This window comes from Pelecanus crispus, chromosome 11 (genome assembly GCF_030463565.1).
Source record: "Pelecanus crispus isolate bPelCri1 chromosome 11, bPelCri1.pri, whole genome shotgun sequence".
Taxonomy (NCBI): Eukaryota; Metazoa; Chordata; class Aves; order Pelecaniformes; family Pelecanidae; genus Pelecanus; species Pelecanus crispus.
This window is the reverse complement of record NC_134653.1, coordinates 32,237,836-32,257,212: the sequence shown is the minus strand read 5'-3', so window position 1 is coordinate 32,257,212 and position 19,377 is coordinate 32,237,836. Positions and strand designations below refer to the sequence as shown.

Genomic DNA, 19,377 nt, shown 5'->3' with positions numbered 1-19,377 from the left:
CAACTTCTGCTAGATGTTAATGTAACTTAAATTATTTAAGATCTAATCATGACGATGTGCTGGATCCTGACCTTGTTAGCTTGAAACTAGGAGCTGTCATTTAATTAAACTTGTACTTCAGGGCTCATGCTAAGATAAGAACTTTAGTGCTGTGCTTGGGAAGGCCGTATGAAGAAATGGGTTAATTTCACCTCTGCTGAGCTTTCATACATAGTTATTTCCCATTGGACAGAATGGACTGAAATAATCTTTTAAACATTTTTTAAAGTATCTTTCATCACGTAAGACCTACTGTTCCATACATTACCTTGGGTTAAGATGGAAGACAGGATATTCAACCATTTAATTGTTTTATGAAGGAAGCTAAAAATTATTATAAGTTTTTTCTAGGCATGATGGATCAAAATCTTTCCTCTGCAGAAATTCCACCAACTAAACTTTAAGCTCTACTTTCGATGAGATTTGCAGAGATGCTTTCCTTAACCTCCGTGCTGCTTGAGACTGCTGACAAACGTTTATTTGCCTTTTGCAACTGCTACTTCTAATGTGTTGTTTTTAATGCGGATCTAACATAATTTCCATTTTGTGGTAACCCGATTTGGTTTTGGTACAATAACAGGAACAAATGGAAGTGACGATTTGCATGTGAAGCTGGAAATATGTTTAAGAAAAACTGCTATGCAGAGGGTAGCACCTTTGCATGCTCAGTACCGTATCACATTAATCATATGGTACTCAGCGAACCTATTCTTATTCAGTCCTCCTACAGAAAATACAGAAGTACATTTTTAGCAGAAAAAAAAATTATGAGTATCCTTGTGACAGCGTACAGATTTCTCAGGGCTTTCTGGAAAGAAACTTGGACTTCTGCCACCTGCTCCGATTGTGTTCATGCATAAATGATCCAGAGAATGGGCTGACATTACCTCTAATTAGGGGTAATAACAGCCTGCTGCTGAAAGAGCCAGTTCCCTTTCTCTTCCCTGTATGTCCCTCATTTCTCCCGCATTAGGTCTAGTGTTCATGCAGCCACAGGGTAAGTCAGTTCAGTGACCTGATCCAGCAGAAAACTCACCCATGAAGAAATTTTTTTTTTTTTTTTCACTAGGTCAATTCACTGAAGCTCTGTAGTCATTTGATGGGTGTAATCTACAGGATGGAGAGGAGAGGGGGGTGAGATGAAGGAAGAGTGCAGGACTACACCCTTTTGGTGGCCTTCTGCAATTGCACTGATCAGAGGTAACATCAAACCACAGCTTTGAACTCCAGCGTGATTTCGGAAGAACTCCCTGAAGCATTTCTAAGAGTTAATTAAGCATGACTGACTCTTTTGTTTCAGCTAACTCTAGAGTGGCAGTACAGAGGTGTGCAATAATGAGTAATTAGAGTTGGAAATAAAAGAATTTATCCTGTTTAGTTTGTACCTCAGAATGGAGCTGTAAAATGGAACATAAAGGGGAAAGAGGGTACACTGCTACAGTCCTAATGTTTCAGTTGCAGAAGACGGCTTGGTCCTTAATTTATGTTTTCCTATTTAACAAACCGATTTTTCATTTCTGACAGGAAAGGAAATGATGCTTATTTCAAAGCTACAATGCTGGGGCTTGGAAGCTTAAAATTACAAATGGGTTTGGTTTGGAAAAGTGGATGGGATGAGATGACATTTCTTTACGGATTTGGTAGGTGCTTTTCCATACTGTTTCCTTGAATGGAATATGAACTCAACAGTACATCAGTGTGTAATACTGTTATATCTTTCAAAGCCCTTCCTGATAAGCAGGAATAGGAGTGATAGAAGAAGAGAAAAAGTGAGTTCAAAGAGTCTATTTTAATACAATTATTTAGAAAGACACTGGAAGTCCTTCTCAGCTGTATGTCTCTTGCAGGTTGTTTTTTTTTTTTTTTTTAAGAGAAATCTGATTTTAGGGAACAGGTCAAGACCTAGCTATTATTTGTGCAGTAGTACTCACCCATGATGTTACAGTTCAACCGTAATTTTGCGTAGAAACGAGAAGAAACAGTCAACAATCAATCTTGGTTATGTACATGTACATAAACATTTTTCATAGCTTATGAGCAGCCGTGCAAACTATTTTTAAATGTATGATTCCACAGAAGCTAAATGACAGAGACTTAAATGTTTGCTTGAGATGCAGAGGAAATTCTATATTACTGGGTTTTGATGGTTACCATTTCTCCCAAGTCAAATGTGGTAATGCAATCACAATATGGTTGTTACTCATTGCTTTGCAATGCGGTGCTCAGACTTAGCCTACGGCACCAGTGGGAGACACAGAAAATGCTGATTGTGGTGATGAGGTCTTCTGGGGTTTTTTTTAAGAATTAAAGCACACTGAACAAAGATAGTATTTTATAATGCTGACTTTTGCTGGACTTTCACTCAAACGGATCCTGTACAGTAGTACTGTCACCCATAAAAGAGAAAGAAGGTGGCAAACACTCCATGGAGTCATTTATACAACAGCAAGGCTTTCATGGAAAGACTGTAAGTCAAACTCATTCTTCTACAGAGGTGTTTTAATGCCCCTGTAGATAAAAATCTAGCCAAAAGTTGTTTATAACAAGATGATTAACGTTTATTTCCTGAGAAGGGAATGCGATCAAATCTACGTGGTAAGAAATGGTAGTTTCAGGGAATGCCTCTGAATTCAGACTTCAAATCGTTAAGATTTTTTTTCTTGGATGCTTCAACTATGTCTTTTTTAAAAGAATGCCATGTAAATGGAAAGCATTAAGTGACCTATGTTGGTATAGATTGTCATCACCTTTACTGTGCATAAGTAAATGAACGGCCTTGCAAATCAGAGAAAGGTGTGAAGAGAAGAACAAAGCAAAAATGTTGAAGACAATGTGCCGCATTTTTCCTACTTGTAAATAAGGTGGAAAATTTCAATGCAATAGAAAATCACCAATGCTTTTGATTTCTGATGGAAGTAGCATTGCAGTGATTCGGCTTGTACGTGACCACCCATGCGCCTGTAAATAGTAAAAGTATCCTTGTCCAGTATTATTTCTATTATTAAAACGGTATTTTTCTTACTAGAAATCGATAGCAACAGGTTTGTTTCTTACACATCCCTTAATTCTCCAGACCCACAAGTCTGATGTGGCACAAGCACTGTATTAAGGCTCACCTTTTCAGAAATCATCTTCATAACTGTGCCATGTATTTGCTATGAAGTTCTGCTCTATGCCTCATTTTTCCCCCTCTGTAAAACACAGAAAAAAAAAAATTATGGTTTTAAGGGTTTGCATGAATGCGGTAATAAAAAAATCTTTCAACACTGGCATATGTATCTGCTGAAATGTTCTGCTTAATCAACTTTATCAACTGCTTACTGATAAAAAACGAGTTTATCAGGAGCTCTGGGCGTACAAAATGCTTATGAAAACCTTAACTATGTGACAAACGGTTAGGTGTATCAATTTTAATTGGTAGTGAGGGTGGGTGGTCAGACTGGTTTAGAATCATAGAATCATTTAGGTTGGAAAAGACCTTTAAGATCATCCAGTCCAACCATTAACCTAACATTAGCAAGTCCACCACTAAACCAGTTAAGGGTAGACTAGACTAAACCATGTCCCAGAGTGCCATGTCTACCTGTTTTTTGAACACTCCCAGGGATGGTGACTCCACCACCTGTCTGGGCAGCCTGTTCCAATGCTTGACCACCCTTTCTGTGAAGAAATTTTTCCTAATATCCAATCTAAACCTCCCCTGGCGCAGCTTGAGCCCATTTCCTCTCATCCTATCGCTTGTTACTTGGGAGAGGAGCCCAACACCCACCTGACTACACCCTCCTGTCAGGCAGTTGTAGAGCGATCAGGTCTCCCCTCAGCCTCCTCTTCTCCAGGCTGAACACCCCCAGCTCCCTCAGCCGCTCCCCACCAGCCCTGTGCTCCAGACCCTTCCCCAGCTCCGCTGCCCTTCTCTGGACACGCTCCAGCACCTCCACAGGACAGCTATAGATTAAATGATTAGCTTAAATTAGCTTTTTAGGAGGGGAGGCTAAAGAAGGAAGTAGTTGAGAAATGGCTTTGTGGTTGTGTTTCGAGGGAAGGCAGCGAGGAGCGGGGATGGGAGGGGGACACCCCGCACCCCTTCCTGCCCTGCGGAGGGGGCGGCTGTGCGCGGCGGGGCACCCCCCGCCGGGCAGGGCTGTACGAAACCGGCGGCGAAGCTACCGATTCCCGTCAGCTACGCTCCGGCCTGAGACCGCTCACCCGCCCCGCTGCCGCCGCAGCCACCCGGAGGCCGCGCCCCGGGCTCCAGCCGGGCCTTGCGGCGGGGGCTCGCCCTCCGCGGAGCCGCCGAGGGGGGCGGCGGGGCCGCGCGGCCCTCAGGGGCAGGGGCAGGCCCGGCTCCCGGCTCCCGGCGGGCGGCAGCGAGGAGGCCGCGCCCCCCTCAGCGCGCAGCCCCCCCCCCCCCCTCACCACAGTGGCGGCGGGAAGCGGCCTCTGGGGCACGACGCCCGCCCGCCCTCAGGCTCCCTCGAGGGCTGCCGGGAAGCGGCCGAGCCGGAGCCGGAGCGGGGCTGGGGGCCGGGCCGGGCCGGGCCGGGCCGCCCAATGAGGCGGCGGCGGGGCGGTGCCCGGCGGGCGGCGGCGCGCAGGCTCGCAGCGGCGCGGCGGCAGGCGAGGCCCCAGCACCGGCAGGAGCCGCCGCCGGGCGCCATGGGGTGTTAGCGCAGCTGGTGCCCTCGCTCTGCCGCCGGAAGGAGCCGCCGCTACCCCCGTGCGCCTCCCGCTCCGCTCCTCCGCCCGCCGCCCATGAGCCTGAACGAGCACTCGATGCAGGCGCTGTCCTGGCGGAAGCTCTACCTGAGCCGCGCCAAGCTGAAAGCCTCCAGCCGCACCTCCGCGCTGCTCTCCGGCTTCGCCATGGTGAGCGGCCGGCCTCGCACGGCGGGCGGGGGGCCCTGGCAGGCGGCCCAGCGGCCTCCCCGGCAGCAGGGAGCTGGGTGCGGGGAGCCGTGCCGCCGCTTCTCCTTTTTCTGACCGGGGAGCTCGCTGCCTCCCCTCGGGCTGGCGGCTGCGGGGGGGAGCGGAGAGGAGCGCAGCCCCTGAGGCGGCCGCGGCGGCGGGAAGCGGGGCGGGCCCTGGCGCCTCTTCCCCGCAGCGCCCGGCCCGCCGCGGCCTCAGCCCCCCGGGCGGCCGGGGCCAGCGCTCCCGGGCGGCGGCCGGGCCGGAGGGGGAGGCGCGGGGGCCGCCCCGGGATGGGGGCTGGTGGAGCCCGGCAGGGCGCAGCGGTGGCTCGTGTTCTCTGGAGAGCTGTCGTGCCACAAGTTAAGAGCTGCCTCACGGCTTTTTGTCTCCGCTAAGTAGCTCCGATACCTCGTGCGGGATTTTTAAATTTTTGCCCGTTTTTCCTGCGGAGGATGCTCGGCATACCGAAAATCACACTTGGCGGGGCATTCCTCCCGCTTGCTCTGGCAGAGGACACCGTTGGGTGCTGTAAATGTGGAGGTTAGCGTGGGTTGTGGGGGTTTTTTTGGTTTGGTTTTGTTTTGTTTTCCGGTGTTTGACTTCGCTTGGCGCTCTGGTGTCGAGAGCACGGCGCGGAGAAAGCCCCAGGGCTCTTCCCGGGCTGCCCTACTTCGCATTCCCACTCCCCTTCCCAGCCCACAGCCGGGCACGGTGTGCAGACGGATGCAAAGGCAGGTGTTGCACTTGAGCTGGTTTTAGATAAATTAAGAGAGAAAACTGATTAAAGTTGACGGTGGCCCCCCGGCTCATCACATCCATCGAGTCATCTGCAGTTGCGAGGTTTCTATGTAATTTTTTTTTAAGGAAATCTTGCGTGTTGCTTAGTTTTGGAGTTTTCTGCATGTTTTAGAAACGTCTCTCTTATTAGTATGTTTTTTGCTTTCGGGTTTGATATAGAAACACAGTCCAGTAATCCTAATGATCTCAAGTGAAAGCTGTATATAGATGGAAATATGGTCATTTACAAGCTTCATCATATGTCCAGTCCTCTAATGTAGTACGCTGCTAACTCTGCAGTCAGCCCCTGCATTCATCCGTGTTAAATGTGCGTCTATAATTGTAAATACCCAATTGTACAGCTCTGATTTGTTTTGTTTTGATTTTTGCCCTGCTTTTAACAAGGTGTTTTCAGCTGTAAGATATGTTCCCCTTAAGAGACATTGTTCTAATTAGAGGATGCTGTTTGAGAACATAGCAGCCGGTTTGCAGCAGCCTTCTGACGGTCAAATAAATGTCACTGTGCTCCTTCAATGGCTAAAAACAGACTACAACTCTTTAGGGGTGGTGGTGGACTGCTGTTCAGGTTGACTGACAGGCGACTGTGTTAGTGCAGCGGCGTATTTGAGTTGGTTCTCCTTGGGTAACATGCATCAGGCTGGTAGCTCATACTCTGCTGCTGCTAATGAGTTTTCCTTACTGTACGCCTGTTCTCCAGTGTCACAGCAGTTTGTCAGGGTGGTTTCTTGAGTCAGGCTTTTACACTGAGAGAGAGAACATAGAAAAAACCCTGCTGTCTGTTGGTTTTTACAAATTTTCATCTAGGGGAGGTTGCATCTGCATAAATAAAAATACTGTTATTTAAAAGTCATATTTAATCTCTTACGTCCCTTTGGCTTTTCTCTAAATACATGCTGCGTGGACTCTCAAAATCCCGTGGATGTATGAGGTGAGGCTGCTTCTACTTCCTTCGTGATTCTCTGGAAAAGTTCTAGTTGGGTGTCCTGCAGTTGAAAACGGCTGCTTTTGAATTTATGGTTTTTAGGGTATTTCAGGAAAAAAGCCACTTTGTTCTGATTAACAAAATCTCTAGTTGCCAGGAATGTTACATGTGAACATTCGTCATATTTTAATTTTCTGGAAGTTACCTCTCTCGAAAAATTCCACTTTTTTTTTTTTTCTTTTTTTAACAAGATCATGCCGGAAATCAATTTGTCATCTCATTGGTTTTGTTACGACAGGTAGTCCTCTAGCTGAGACTTCCTATTTTCAGAAGAGCTGACTTTCAAGTATTTTTAGATTTCTTTTGAATAACTTTGCTTATCTTTTAAAGTTGCACTTCTGCCTTAGAAAACAGGGCCTTCTTTCTGCTGTCACGCCTATGCATTGTTTACTAAATTCAGCAGATTCTTTGGCACCTGATACTTGAACAAAATGCTGCTAAAGTACAATCTAGTGCTTACAACAGCAATTAAGCCTCATTGTTCCTCTGTTTTCCCTATCTACACTAGGAAGAAAGAGCCTAAATGTCACATCCAGGACCACCCAGCAAATTGATGGGAATTGTCAGGAGTGGAATGTGCTCGTTTTCATGCCAGCCCCGTTGATCCTTGCTCTTTAATTAAACAGTATTTGCATCCTCTAGTGTGAGCTACGTTTATTCCTGCTAAACTGTTCCTTTATTTTGGACTAATTTTGTGCATAAATGCAGCCATTTTGCACAGTTTATTCCCTCAAGATTGCTTACACATACCCCGGTTAAATGATGCGTGCCAAAGTGAGGAGATTGTGCAGGTCAGTGATGCGTAGAGTATGAAATGCTCAGCCAGGTTTCAAACTCAGAAGTGTTATGCTTCCATGGAGAAGATTGATTAAAAACCTGTTTTACAGTTAGTTTTATTTTAGAGCTACACATCAAGATTTGCCACTGTGTGTTAAGTTTGGAAACAGTTGCAGGGTCTGGTGGTTGCAAGCTGATGTTAAAGCCAAGCTCCCACGAGTAAACCTGAGCATTTTACTTTGTGCAGGTTTCCATGGATGCTATCATCCAGTGCCGTACATCTAAGAGGAAATCTATGAAGCTTACAATCTTGCATTTAGTACGCTTTTCCAATTTATGGGGCCAGCAAGTAATATCAATCCCCCAAACTGTTAGAGGTAAAGAAATTGTAGATTGTGGGGTATGCGTAGTCCATGAAAGAACAGAGGGTTCCCTCCGTGTGCCAGTGGAGGCATCGAGTATTTCTGACTTCTGTGTTACAGCCCAGATATTGACGTATGATTTCTTTCCCCCTCCATGCCTGTCTTTCTTTCTTAATCCAGTTTATCTCAATGCTGGAAATATTTTGCAGATGGTATCCAATATTGCAAGCACTAGCTCAGCCACACTGCAGTAGCAGTATCAAGAGCTCCAGTGCAGACAGGCTGCTGGTAGGTTATTTTTGTTTGAACAATTAAGTTGGCTTGTTAGCATCATTTTGTCATCAGGGATGCATCATGCAGTAGGTGTGACAACATCATGATACCAGAGTTGCAAATATCATAGGGAAGTTCTTAGATCCCAACGGTCATGAAACTGGAAAGCTCAAGCATTGCCTCCCATCCACCGATTAACAGCTCTGTGAAAATACCTGAGCCTGAATTAGGGATCTAAATTATACAACCCCTGTGGTTGACTTAGTTATATTTAGGATTTGGAAGACACCAGTTACCAGAGAGCACACTTTTCTTGTGAATATCTCCAATGTTTCAAGCTGACTAGACTGTTGTCTAGATGGTAATATATACACTTCAAATATTGAATATCATCAAAGAACTGTCAACTCTTGCCTTTGAAATATAGCCAATACGGTCTTCTGAAGACAGCTTCAGTCATGTTTTGTAAAAGACTGACTGCACTGATAAATATTTATGAAACTGATTTCCATAATAACAGTCGATGTTGAAGTAATGCTAGGTAGAACTCAGGCCCCGCTGCTGTCAGTGCTGTACAGATACTCTAGAAGTTGTTTTAGCTGTATTTAACTGGCTTGCTGCTAGAATAACACGCAACAGCTGCATCTTGTAACCTGCAGCAAAGCGTTAACAGGCCCGGTTTCACGGCTTCTGCCGCCACTTACTTTCTTATACCGCTATTGCACTTACAGGTTAGCACTGTGCTCTGAAGAATCTTCCCCCATATAAAGGGTTTCTTCTATTCCAGTCATGAAAACAACATTTTGTTGCTCCTTTGAGTATCCCTGTCTCGAGGCTGTAGACGAGCACGGCAGGCAGCGTGGAACGCTTAGGGCCCTTACCGTTTCATGTCTACAGCAGCTGTGAGTGGCTGCTTGTGGCTGCTGTAGTTTGGAGGATGTAAATGTGATATTGAGCCACTGTTTCTTCTTCCTGCTGTGCTGTCTAATCTGACCTTGCATTTATCGAATAGATTTGTTGTAAGTAACACTGTAGAGATACTGCCTTCTCACTTACTCCGATTATATGGGTATTGCCTTTTCATGTTTACTAGCAAAATAAAATTAAATCCCGTATTTGTATTCCAGTGTTAGCTTTAGGAAATATTCGTGTGTTTTGCCATTCTGCAACATACAATAATCCACAGAGTCAAGATTCTAGACTAATGGATAAGTGATCCTTACATTCTCTTCTGTATAAAACCAGTAATAAGATCATTATTTTGACTTATCTTTTTTAATTTCCGGTGGCTGATTCTGACTCATACAGAGTCTTTCTGTGAGTTGTTTATAACTCTTAATGAATGGTGCAGACACTCTGTGAGAGCCTGGCTCTGCGCCTCTGTCTCTGGGAGTTAATAGTATTGTTAGGAAAATGGAGACGGACTGACTCGGGAGCTGAGGAGACAGCCAGAGGATTGCTAATTTCCAGAGATGCCATGACACCCATCTCGTTCTCGACTTCCCCCTGTGGTCCCACACATAGGCAAGCAATGGGGTGGAGGATGGAATTTGTTATTCAAATAACCTTGTGATGCGAACCTCAAGACTTGTAGAAACCACTTCCACGTACGTGGAGTTTGTTTCCTGCTAAGAGTAGCGTGTGCTATGAAGAGCCACTTGCACGTGTAGCTGTATGGCTAACTAGATGTAGTCAAGTCTAGTGCTAGCTGCAACAAGTGAAGGTAAGAAACTATTTCTGCAGATAGGTGTTGATTAAAATATTTTAGTGATAACTGTCTGCAATTTTGCCTTGGTGTGTTCAGCGAGGTGAAGATGTGGCACTGATACTGTTCTCCAGGTAAGATTTGCATCATCCTCTCACTGTGGATGGACCCTTACAAAATGCAGCCGTGATGTTTGATCACCGCAGCTTTCTTTTAAGCCACTCCTGACATGCTAGACTGTGTAAAAACTGTCTTAACCTCTTAATTGGTTTCCTGTTTAGGAATGGTAGCTGTGGCCAGCGAAGAGGAGGTGAGAACAATCTTTCGAGGGTATACAGATAATTCTAGGCTTGTGTTCATTAAGAGGTGGTTGGCGTCTTTAGTAAGACTGATGTTTGAAACTGACGTTGTCCTTTCTGAAGGGGTTTTGCTTGTTGCAGTCTGCAAGGTGGCTAACTGCTTAAGCAGGGGACATCGTAAGAATGTGGTCATACTGAGAGCCAGAGCTTCTCAAAGTATTCCATTAAATGGGTCATTACCAGATTGTCTATATTTAAACTTAGCAACTTTTAGTAAGACTGGTTTCTTGCTCTGTGATTCTTGTCTGAATGTGTCAGGTACAAAGGACAGGAGAGCACTTGTAGTTGGAGCCCTAGTCTGGTCAGGTAGCATCTTGCGAGGTACGGGAGGCAAATGGGAGACAAATCTACAGCCATCCCTTTGCAGGGCTGTCAGTAGTTGTTGACTGCAACCCCCCGGGTTACAGAATGTATTTAGCCAAAACCATGCGTCTAGTGGAGAAGTGGCGAGGAGTTTGAACTAGCTGTGGCTCTGCCTGCTTTGAAACTGTCTATCTTGCCAACCAGAGCTCAGAGTCATCTTGGCAGGGAAGGGGAGGAGAAGTAGTAATCTATTAATAGCTCATAGATAGTACAGATTTACCTCAGATAAGGCATTTTATTTCCTTTTCTCTACAGCAGTGGCTACTGATTCTGAAAAAGATGTAAGCCTGCGATTAAGTCAGAAAGCTCTCAGATACCCTGTTCACTGCTGTTGCTATTATACATTATAACAAAGAGGAGTTACCCTTTTTGTGTGTTAAAAGTGTTGAGTGTCAATATAACTTGCTACATGGGTGGCTCTTACTACAGTTCTTCATTTCCTTCTGATCATTGCCTGTAATCTTTTATTTTCCCTGGATACTAATTCTTTCAGAAACCCGTATCTTAAAACAGGAATTGAATTTGAAGCTTGCGTTATGCTTGAATTAAAACTAACCGAGTAAAGCCAGCATACTGTCTAGTAGCTTATAAAACTGGGGAATAATGCTAAAATTTTAAGCAAATCGTTAATTTCTGTCCCACTGCTGTAGTAAAAACAAACAAGTGACAAAGCAGGACAGTTGCTTATCCTGTGTTTCAGTAGCAATATGAGCTTCATTTGCAGCTAAGTATGTGACTGGTTCTTTGTATTAATTGTTATTGCTGGTGAAAATTGTTTTATTAGCATATCACAGCTCACTTCTTGCAAAATGGTGGAGTCAATATCAGAGGCCCTGTGTAAGTGCTCTTGTATGGATAGAAGCCTTCAGAGCATTCAGGATTTTGATTTTCATTTAAAAGCAGGAGCTTCTCTTAAGCCACTCCGGTCTAATAAGACATGGAAGCATTATACACAAGTAAGTGAAATGAACTTATTTCAAGATATTAAACGTTAAATAAAATTGAAGTGCAGATTCTTCTAGAAGGCAAGTTGTTAAATTTCTTGCAATATGATAGTATTCAGGCTGCTGTGACTGAAATCCAGGGCTTAACATGATTGCGTGCCCAAATTCAGTTATCTTTGAAAGCATCTGAATGCCCACCTTCTTTAGGCTTATGAGAACTCCAGTCCTGCATCCTAACATCACAAGAGTCCTTTAATTTTGTCAAGAAGCTGTATTTCAGATTTACAGCTTTGACAGATTTACTACAGCCCTTGGCAGTCATATGTGTAGGATGATCTGAAGTTAAAGTTAGCTCTTCTGTGAGCCAGGGATTAGACCAGATGACCTCTTGAGGTGTCTTCCAACCTACGTTATTCTATGATTATGCAGCAAGGCACGATGCTTGCAGCATGGTAGCTAGCTGCACAGTAGAAATCAGGTGGCAAGTGTTCAAAGAAGCTTTGAAAGTGGTGAAGGAGAAGGTGCTGAAACCTGTTGTATTGGATACTGTGCAGACTCAATGACAGTTCCTGCCCTGAGGGGCCTGTCTTCTGAACCAGTGGAGGAACCTAATAGAGTACACGGGAAAACATCCTCCTGCGTGGAACATCAGCGTGTACCTATGAGTTCAGGCTTTGTGTGGATTTGGATTATGCCAGATGAGCTCATCAGGGCCCTGTTTTTGCAAGTGTTACCTTACAAGGGCAGTTGTGATCTGTGCACTTTGAAATCGCAGCACAAGCAAAGGAGGGAAGAACTTCTGATGCTCTGCATCACTGTTTGAAAACAGGCACAGGGCCTCATAATGAATAATGGAGCTTTTTGTTTTAGGTGCCTGGCTCAAGCTTGGCTCAGGAAGTAAAGAACAGAGACTTGCAATTGAAAAGAGTTGGCAGTTTTTCTGCTAGTTTACAGTAAAAGGGTTCCCAAATTAGCTTCCTTGACAGTTTGAGGAGACAGAAAACATGAACTGATTTTTCACTTATGGGTCAAGCTGGAATTACTCTGCCAGATGTGAACACAAGGAGGCTTTGCTGTGCCCCCCTGGAGACCTTCCATCAACTTCAGTAGACTTTGAAATCCTTCAGGCATTCTGCATCCTACAACTTCCCCAAAAGTGTCCATTTGAAGTAAGTTCTGAAGTATCTCTTAATCCCAAATGAATGGGAAAGAGAAGTGTTTTCTTGCTTTCCCCACTCCTGCTTTTATGGTGTTTCTAACACCAGTGTCAGTTACAACTGCAACTTAGTGCATTTTCTCTTTGCTTACTGGTGTCTGTGTACAGCTAGTTAGCTTCAGTGTAATTTTTTCCTGTCCTGTCTGTGAACCCATGAAAAACCCTCTTGTGTCTTTTGTTTCTTGTGCACACATCCTGTAGCTTCTATCACATTTTGTCACTGGTATGTTTTAGAAAAACATCAAACTCCCTTGCTGGAGAACTTGTGGTCTGCAAAGAGTCGTTAGTGTGTTGTGGAGCTGCACCTAATGTGTCTGTCTTGTAAGTATACCCTGAATGTTCAAAGTGGGAGTCTCTTACTCATCCTTTGGAGGGCTGAGCCTGTAAAGCTGTGATCCCTTCAGCATCAATAGAAGTATTTTTCCAGCAGCTGTATTCTCCCAAGCAGGTAAACTGTGATGCTTTCTCTCAGAGCAGGCGGCTATTGTCTCCCTTTCAGCATTTCTGTTATTCACTTTGGTGTAGGATCTTTCCTGGCCCAGCAGTTGGTGCAGCTAGTACTCTTCCCTTTGGTTCCAGCTGTGGAGAGGAGGTTGTATTGCTTGTTGGCAGGGTAGCCAAATATGACTTAACTTCAAGTGCCATTCCTAATGCTGGGCTCCCTTGGCGTTTAGCATCAGGGCTGGGTTGGCATGAAAACTACTGTGGGAGGGACTGAGTTGGGAAGAGATGCTGAAACTGGCCCAGGCATGCACCCCTGCTGTGGGATGTCCTGGTCTTTTTTAGGAGTCTCCTTTAGGAGCTTGCCCTCCCCTTGGTGCTTTAGTGCATGGCCTTCCTCTAGCAGTTTCAGCCGTGTGAAGGTGTACACGAGGCTTCGAGGCTGGGATGGCTGACTGCCCTGCTTCTGCCGTATTCACACCTTGTTAGCATCCCAAACTGGGAATAATTGGCAGTGTGTATGGCTGCTTGGCTGCCAGCTTATTTTGCACATGTTCGAAGACTAGTACTTAAGCTATCTTTCAAGTGATGTTGATGCTACCCACAATTATTTTTATAGAGAGAGTACACTTGGAATTGCAGTAAGGAATTGCATGGTATGATTTGAGCTGAAGGAAGTTACACCCTTCCTGCTCATGGGGTAAATTGTGACAAGTCTTAAGTAACGGCTACAGCCTTGCTGGATTTCAGAAGACTTCTTCTGAGAGATTATTTGGGGCCTACCTACCCAACAAACTTCCTCTGCAAAGCAGGTCTCTGTTAATCTATTTGTCAGCCATATAAACTCAAGCCTTGCTTGTGTAGCTTGAACTTGGGTTTAAGCTATCCCATCAGTGTATGATGGTTGTAGGTAGTCCTGGGGTCACTCTTTAAGGGAAATACCCAGGCAGTGTTAAAATGAAGTCTTTTTAACATGGGAAAACTTGGATTCCTGGTCTGGACGTCTCCTTTTAATAGGTAGTTCTCCCTATGATTCCATTGATGGCTGTCTAGGCACAGAGCTATCTGAGTATCTGAATGCTGCTTAAATTAAGCTGGTTTCTTGCAAGATTTTGTTTTGCTTGTGCATATAATTATAGCCAAATCAGAAATAGGTACATTTAGATGGAAGTTAATTATTTAGCGTTTCTTTTAGCTCAGACTAGGCTAAGAACAGAAAGAAAAGATTTCTTCTTGATGCTCTGTTGAAATGGTAAGAACAGCTTCAGGACAGGTGGTATGTTGGAATTAAGTGAGTCTGACTGAACTTCAAAATCAGATGCTTGATATCATTATTACATAGAAACATTGATTAATGGAAATATAAAATGTCTTCAATATTTGGCAAATTAAATACATCAGTTCTTAGGAGAAAATAAAGTTTTCATCTTATGAAGCTCTTTAGTGTCATGTTTATGTTAACGTAGTAAGTACTGGGATGAAGGATTAAAATGTCTTGCTGTGCTGGATGGTTTTGAATCTAGACATACACCAGAAAATGTACAAGAACGAACTTTGATAAGTATGAAAATGAATCTTTGGTGGTGAAGGATTGCAATTGTTCTGTGAAAAACACAGGAAGCCCAACATCCCACGAGTACGTTGGGACTTGACAAGCAATCCTGCAGAAGAAAGACCTAACGACCAAATGTTTATCCTCTCAAATGTGAAGTTCCTCACAGTTGAGAAATGGTATTTTTAAATCTTCGAGGAGGAACTGTATATGCATTAATATAATTTCTTGTTGAGTTTCTTGTAACACTTGGAAACTGTTTGCTAGTTGGCTGGGTGGTTAGGCTTATGACGATAAAAGCTTTCAATAAAGGAATTAAAATATTGGCAAATGGCCTTGAATGCCTGTTGAAACATGTCTGAGCAAAACCCTCAGTTGGCTTAATGTATTTGATGCGTTAGCAGTTAAGAGTTCTGGTGTCCTGGAACATGCTGGTTCTGGAAACAGAATGAGTCAAAATGACTCGTTTTGAGTCATTTCAAAGAAGATGGGATCCCAGAGCAGGTATAGCTTGGCTCAGCTCTTGCAAAATAGTGACGTTTGCACGTTCTTACTGTTTCTGCAGCTGCCTTTGGGTCCTAGTTTTTATGTCTCCCTGCATCCATATTACGCGCGCTTTATTAAAGTTTCTTCATATCAGCTTGACGAGAATTGAGGTGTTTGAAATACATGTTACTGGCAGAGTACTGTCTAAACCATTACTAGTGGCACGTGGTAATGAGCTAAACTTACATCAGTGGGACTCAAAAGAGACAATTTGTTTCAGGCACTGTGTTGTAGGAACTGGTTTCATGGTCTTTTTGAGTGCAAACTGGTATGTTACAGACGAGCTAGGCTCATAGCTTAGTGCTACCAAGAGTCTGAGGTCCTGGTACCACTGCTTCCTCCTCGGTTACACGGGCCTGTGCCAGCTTCAGTGTTCATCAGAGGTGTTGCAGAAACAGCTCGGCTCGCTAAGCTCGAAGATCACCACTTCCTAACCCGGGTAGCTTTTGCTGGGCTAGCAAGTTGAGTCATTTCAACGAAGGATCAAGAGTGGGCAGCCAAAGTGCAGAAAGGGCTGGTGTGGATCAGTCTGAACTGTGCTGAATGGCAGCCTCTCTGTCTTCCTTATATGGTGTACATGTGTTTATATTTAAGATTGCTGTTAGATTTTTTTTTTTCTTCTGCATTTTAAACATATTTTGTCTGTTTAATGAGATCCTTTGAGAAAGAGCACTAACCGTAGAGACATTGTTGCGTTATTCCCTCTTTGGAACTGTGCTTTGTCTGAAAGGCAAATTTATCAGGAAAGATTATTTTTCAAGAGAGCTGCTGGGATTAATGTCACTCATCAATTGCACATGTATAAAACCACCTGACAGTTTTAAAAACTGTTAAAAGGCATTCTAGTTAATTTTCTTTATCAAAAATATTTGAGCTGGGTTTATGAGTTTCCTAGTGCTGTTATTTAACACTGATTTCTGCTCCTTAAGCACAGGCACGCTTGGAGATCTGAGTTTATAAAAGGGCATGGCTGCATACGATAGTGGAGGACTGGACCTTGGAGCATCTTCGTGAGATAGCACTGCTTGCTCAGAGAGGAGGCTAGATATAGCTTCCAGACTAAGAGTAGCTGGTGATGTCTGGGAGCACTCTGTATCTTTTCTGGGAGAGTAGTGTTTGTCTTTCCTCCAGCCTCAAGCAGGCCTGTTTGGCTGCCATGGACATTGTGGAGACTTTCATGTTTTGAATCTGTGTTCTAGAGTCTGCGTAAATACTTACTTTGGGTGAAAGAATATAGCTGAGAGCCCCATGGAAAGGTGATCTTTCTAATGAAAGGCTCCTGCTCTTCAGAACTTCAAATATCCAAGGAGAAAGGACCACCAAGGTTGTGACAGGCAGTCCGCTGCCTTCGCAGGCTTTCATGTTATAGATGCTTATGTCAAAAGACTTCATACGGTATTCATTCTACATATGTATGGGACACAAAACATTTCCTAATACCCAGCAAAATTTATAATCTATAGTGAAAGCTCAAAAGCTGCCTCTACAATATAACACAGGAAAGAAGAAACGTTTCACTCTAAGAGTCCAAGTGTGTTGATCACAAAGTGCAGCTGTTTTGTGGGGATGAGCTGGAGGTGGCAAGGTGGTTGTGCTCTTAGTAGCTTTTGTGCATACTGATGGTTTGCTCTACAACAGAACAGTAAGTATGAAAATAGTGGCCTTTGCTTGATAGCTGAGACCTGAATTTGGTCCTAATGAAAAGGGTGTGGATTGACATGAAGAGAAATTTAAATGCAGGCTATTGTTTTGTTTGGATCAGATGATCTTCCGGAAATGTGATTTAAACTTAAAACTATAAATCTATTTGTGATTTAAACTTAAATCTATAGTCAAATAACATGCAGTGTAGGTAATTGCATCTCTCTCTTTTTTCCTTTTCAGGTGGCTATGGTAGAAGTTCAGCTAGACGCAGAACACGACTACCCTCAAGGTCTCTTGATAGCTTTCAGTGCCTGTACTACTGTCCTTGTTGCAGTTCACCTTTTTGCACTCATGATAAGTACCTGCATTCTTCCAAATATAGAGGCTGTTAGCAATGTGCATAATCTCAACTCTGTAAAGGAATCTCCTCATGAGCGTATGCATCGGCACATTGAGCTTGCGTGGGCATTTTCTACTGTCATTGGGACTTTGCTCTTTCTTGCAGAGGTGGTGCTACTGTGTTGGGTGAAGTTTCTTCCTTTAAAGAAAACTGATAACGCACTCCAGAGCAACAGTTCTACCATCACATCAGGACAGGCAGCAGCCATTGCATCAACATCTATAATGGTTCCCTTTGGACTGATTTTCATTGTGTTTGCAGTCCACTTCTACAGGTCACTGGTGAGCCATAAAACAGACAGGCAATTTCAAGAACTGAATGAACTTGCTGAATTTGCACGGCTCCAGGATCAGCTGGATCACAGAGGTGATGCTATCTCCTCAGCTGTTACCCATTTTGCGTAAACCTGTACTTAAAGAAAATAAACCCAGTATTCTGCTTCTGCCTTGTTATGTTGACTCCCCTGTGGATGAGCTGGTTCAACTGTTGATTACTGTTTAAAGAGAGATTATAAATGTTGTTCTAACCCTTTAGAGAGAAAAAAAAAGTTCCTTTCATAAACCTTTGTCTATCTGACATCTGAAGGAATGGATGGTGGGGTATGCTTGCACCACGTGCATCCCTCCTCTTGTGAGCACTGTCTAGATTGCTTCTTGTTAATGTTGAATGGTGGCTGCGTAAATACCCAAATTTACAATGTAATCTTCCGTGTATTTGTTAGGGATAGATGAATAGAGAAGCTTTTTTTTTTTCTCTCTCTTTATTTGATGTTGGCATTTACTAGAAGACACTGCTTGTCCGATCCATATCGCATGGCATGATACAAATTACTTGGGATATGCAGCAATTAGCACTTGGTTTCAGTGCTAGCGCTGTTCTCTCTAGAAAGTCTGACAGATGGTAGAAGTGAAAGCTTTCCCACCACTTTTCCCAGTATGTTTTGCTGCCAAGTAATTATTACTTCACTGATTTCTCCAGCGCCTTTTTCCCCCCCGTGGCAGTTACACGTTTTATAACTCGCTAAACACCCATGACTAGTCTTACTGCGATGTGGTATGGCCACATGAGTAGGAATGAGACTCGTCTCTACTCTTCTTTGGAAGAAAATAGAAGCAATAACTGTTCTAAAGTTCTCGCGAGCTGGCACATGTTATCTGGAGAGATAGATTTGCCTGTTTCCCATTTAGGAATCTTTTTTTAAAAAGAAGCAACTAGATGGAAGTTATCACTGGATAATTCTTTTGCTTGAAAATCAGAACCACTGCTGTGTTTTTTCCAAGCCAAAGTAGTAGTTATTTTGTACTTTTATACGAAAAATATATTTTTAATAAATCCTCAGATACAAGCAGCAAAAGGTGCTTTCTCTGCGTTGGATTCCCAAGTAATTAGCTATGCCTTGGTCTTCCTTGTTTAGAAAAAGTCTTCGTGCTGAAGTGTTGTATTTAATAACTTGTTATACATTTTTTGCTTCCAAAGGATCTGGAATACTACTTTTCTCTACGTAGATTTATTTATGAAAGTAGTTTATTTGTAATTAATATTGCTGCTTACTTTCAGACACACGTGTCTGTCACAGCGAGGCTACTGTGTCAATTTTTTATTTCCTTTTTAAGCAAAAGCTTCCATTTGGTCTCTTAGGTAAGAGGTTGTCCCAGAAAGATTGCAGCAGTTGTCCTGGGCTGCTTCAATAATTCTAGCTGTGTCTAGAAGTGGAATTTTTTGGAATGCCATTCTTCTATGGAGCAGCTTTGGGCTTTAATGGGTAAAAGCTGTTTTTGGAACACAGAGACAGGTTTCAAGTCTAATGGAACAAAACTTGATCTCCCTACTGTAGCTAACACTGTGGAATAGAAACCTGGGATTTTGAAATTAGACAGGAGTGAACGTGGCAAGACAGTGGAGCTGGACCTGACTGAGCCTGAACATGGTCTCTTACACCCAACCTCCATCTCAGGTTATCATGACATACCTACAAACTGTAGGATGTGTCTACAGAGGTGGGGTGGCAGAGTGTGGGTACTACTGAAGCAGCCACATGAAGCAAATGGGACTGATTTCTCATGTCAGC

At 43.7% G+C, this 19,377-nt stretch overlaps 1 protein-coding gene across 1 annotated transcript; it reads left to right on the top strand.

Annotated features, from left to right (window-relative positions):
* The first annotated feature begins 4,791 nt into the window (after nucleotides 1-4,791).
* LOC104026403 (calcium release-activated calcium channel protein 1) lies at nucleotides 4,792-17,721 on the top strand. The gene is made up of 2 exons (XM_075719008.1): nucleotides 4,792-4,905; nucleotides 17,150-17,721. The coding sequence occupies exons 1-2, from the start codon at nucleotides 4,792-4,794 to the stop codon at nucleotides 17,711-17,713; spliced, it is 678 nt and encodes a 225-aa protein (XP_075575123.1). The 3' UTR covers nucleotides 17,714-17,721.
* Nucleotides 17,722-19,377: the final 1,656 nt, after the last annotated feature.

Coding starts and splice junctions, on each gene's coding strand:
- LOC104026403 (XM_075719008.1), top strand. CDS start 4,792: ATGAGCCTGAACGAGCACTCGATGCAGGCGCTGTCCTGGCGGAAGCTC. Junction 4,906..17,149: donor TGCTCTCCGGCTTCGCCATG/GTGAGCGGCCGG, acceptor TTTCCTTTTCAG/GTGGCTATGGTAGAAGTTCA.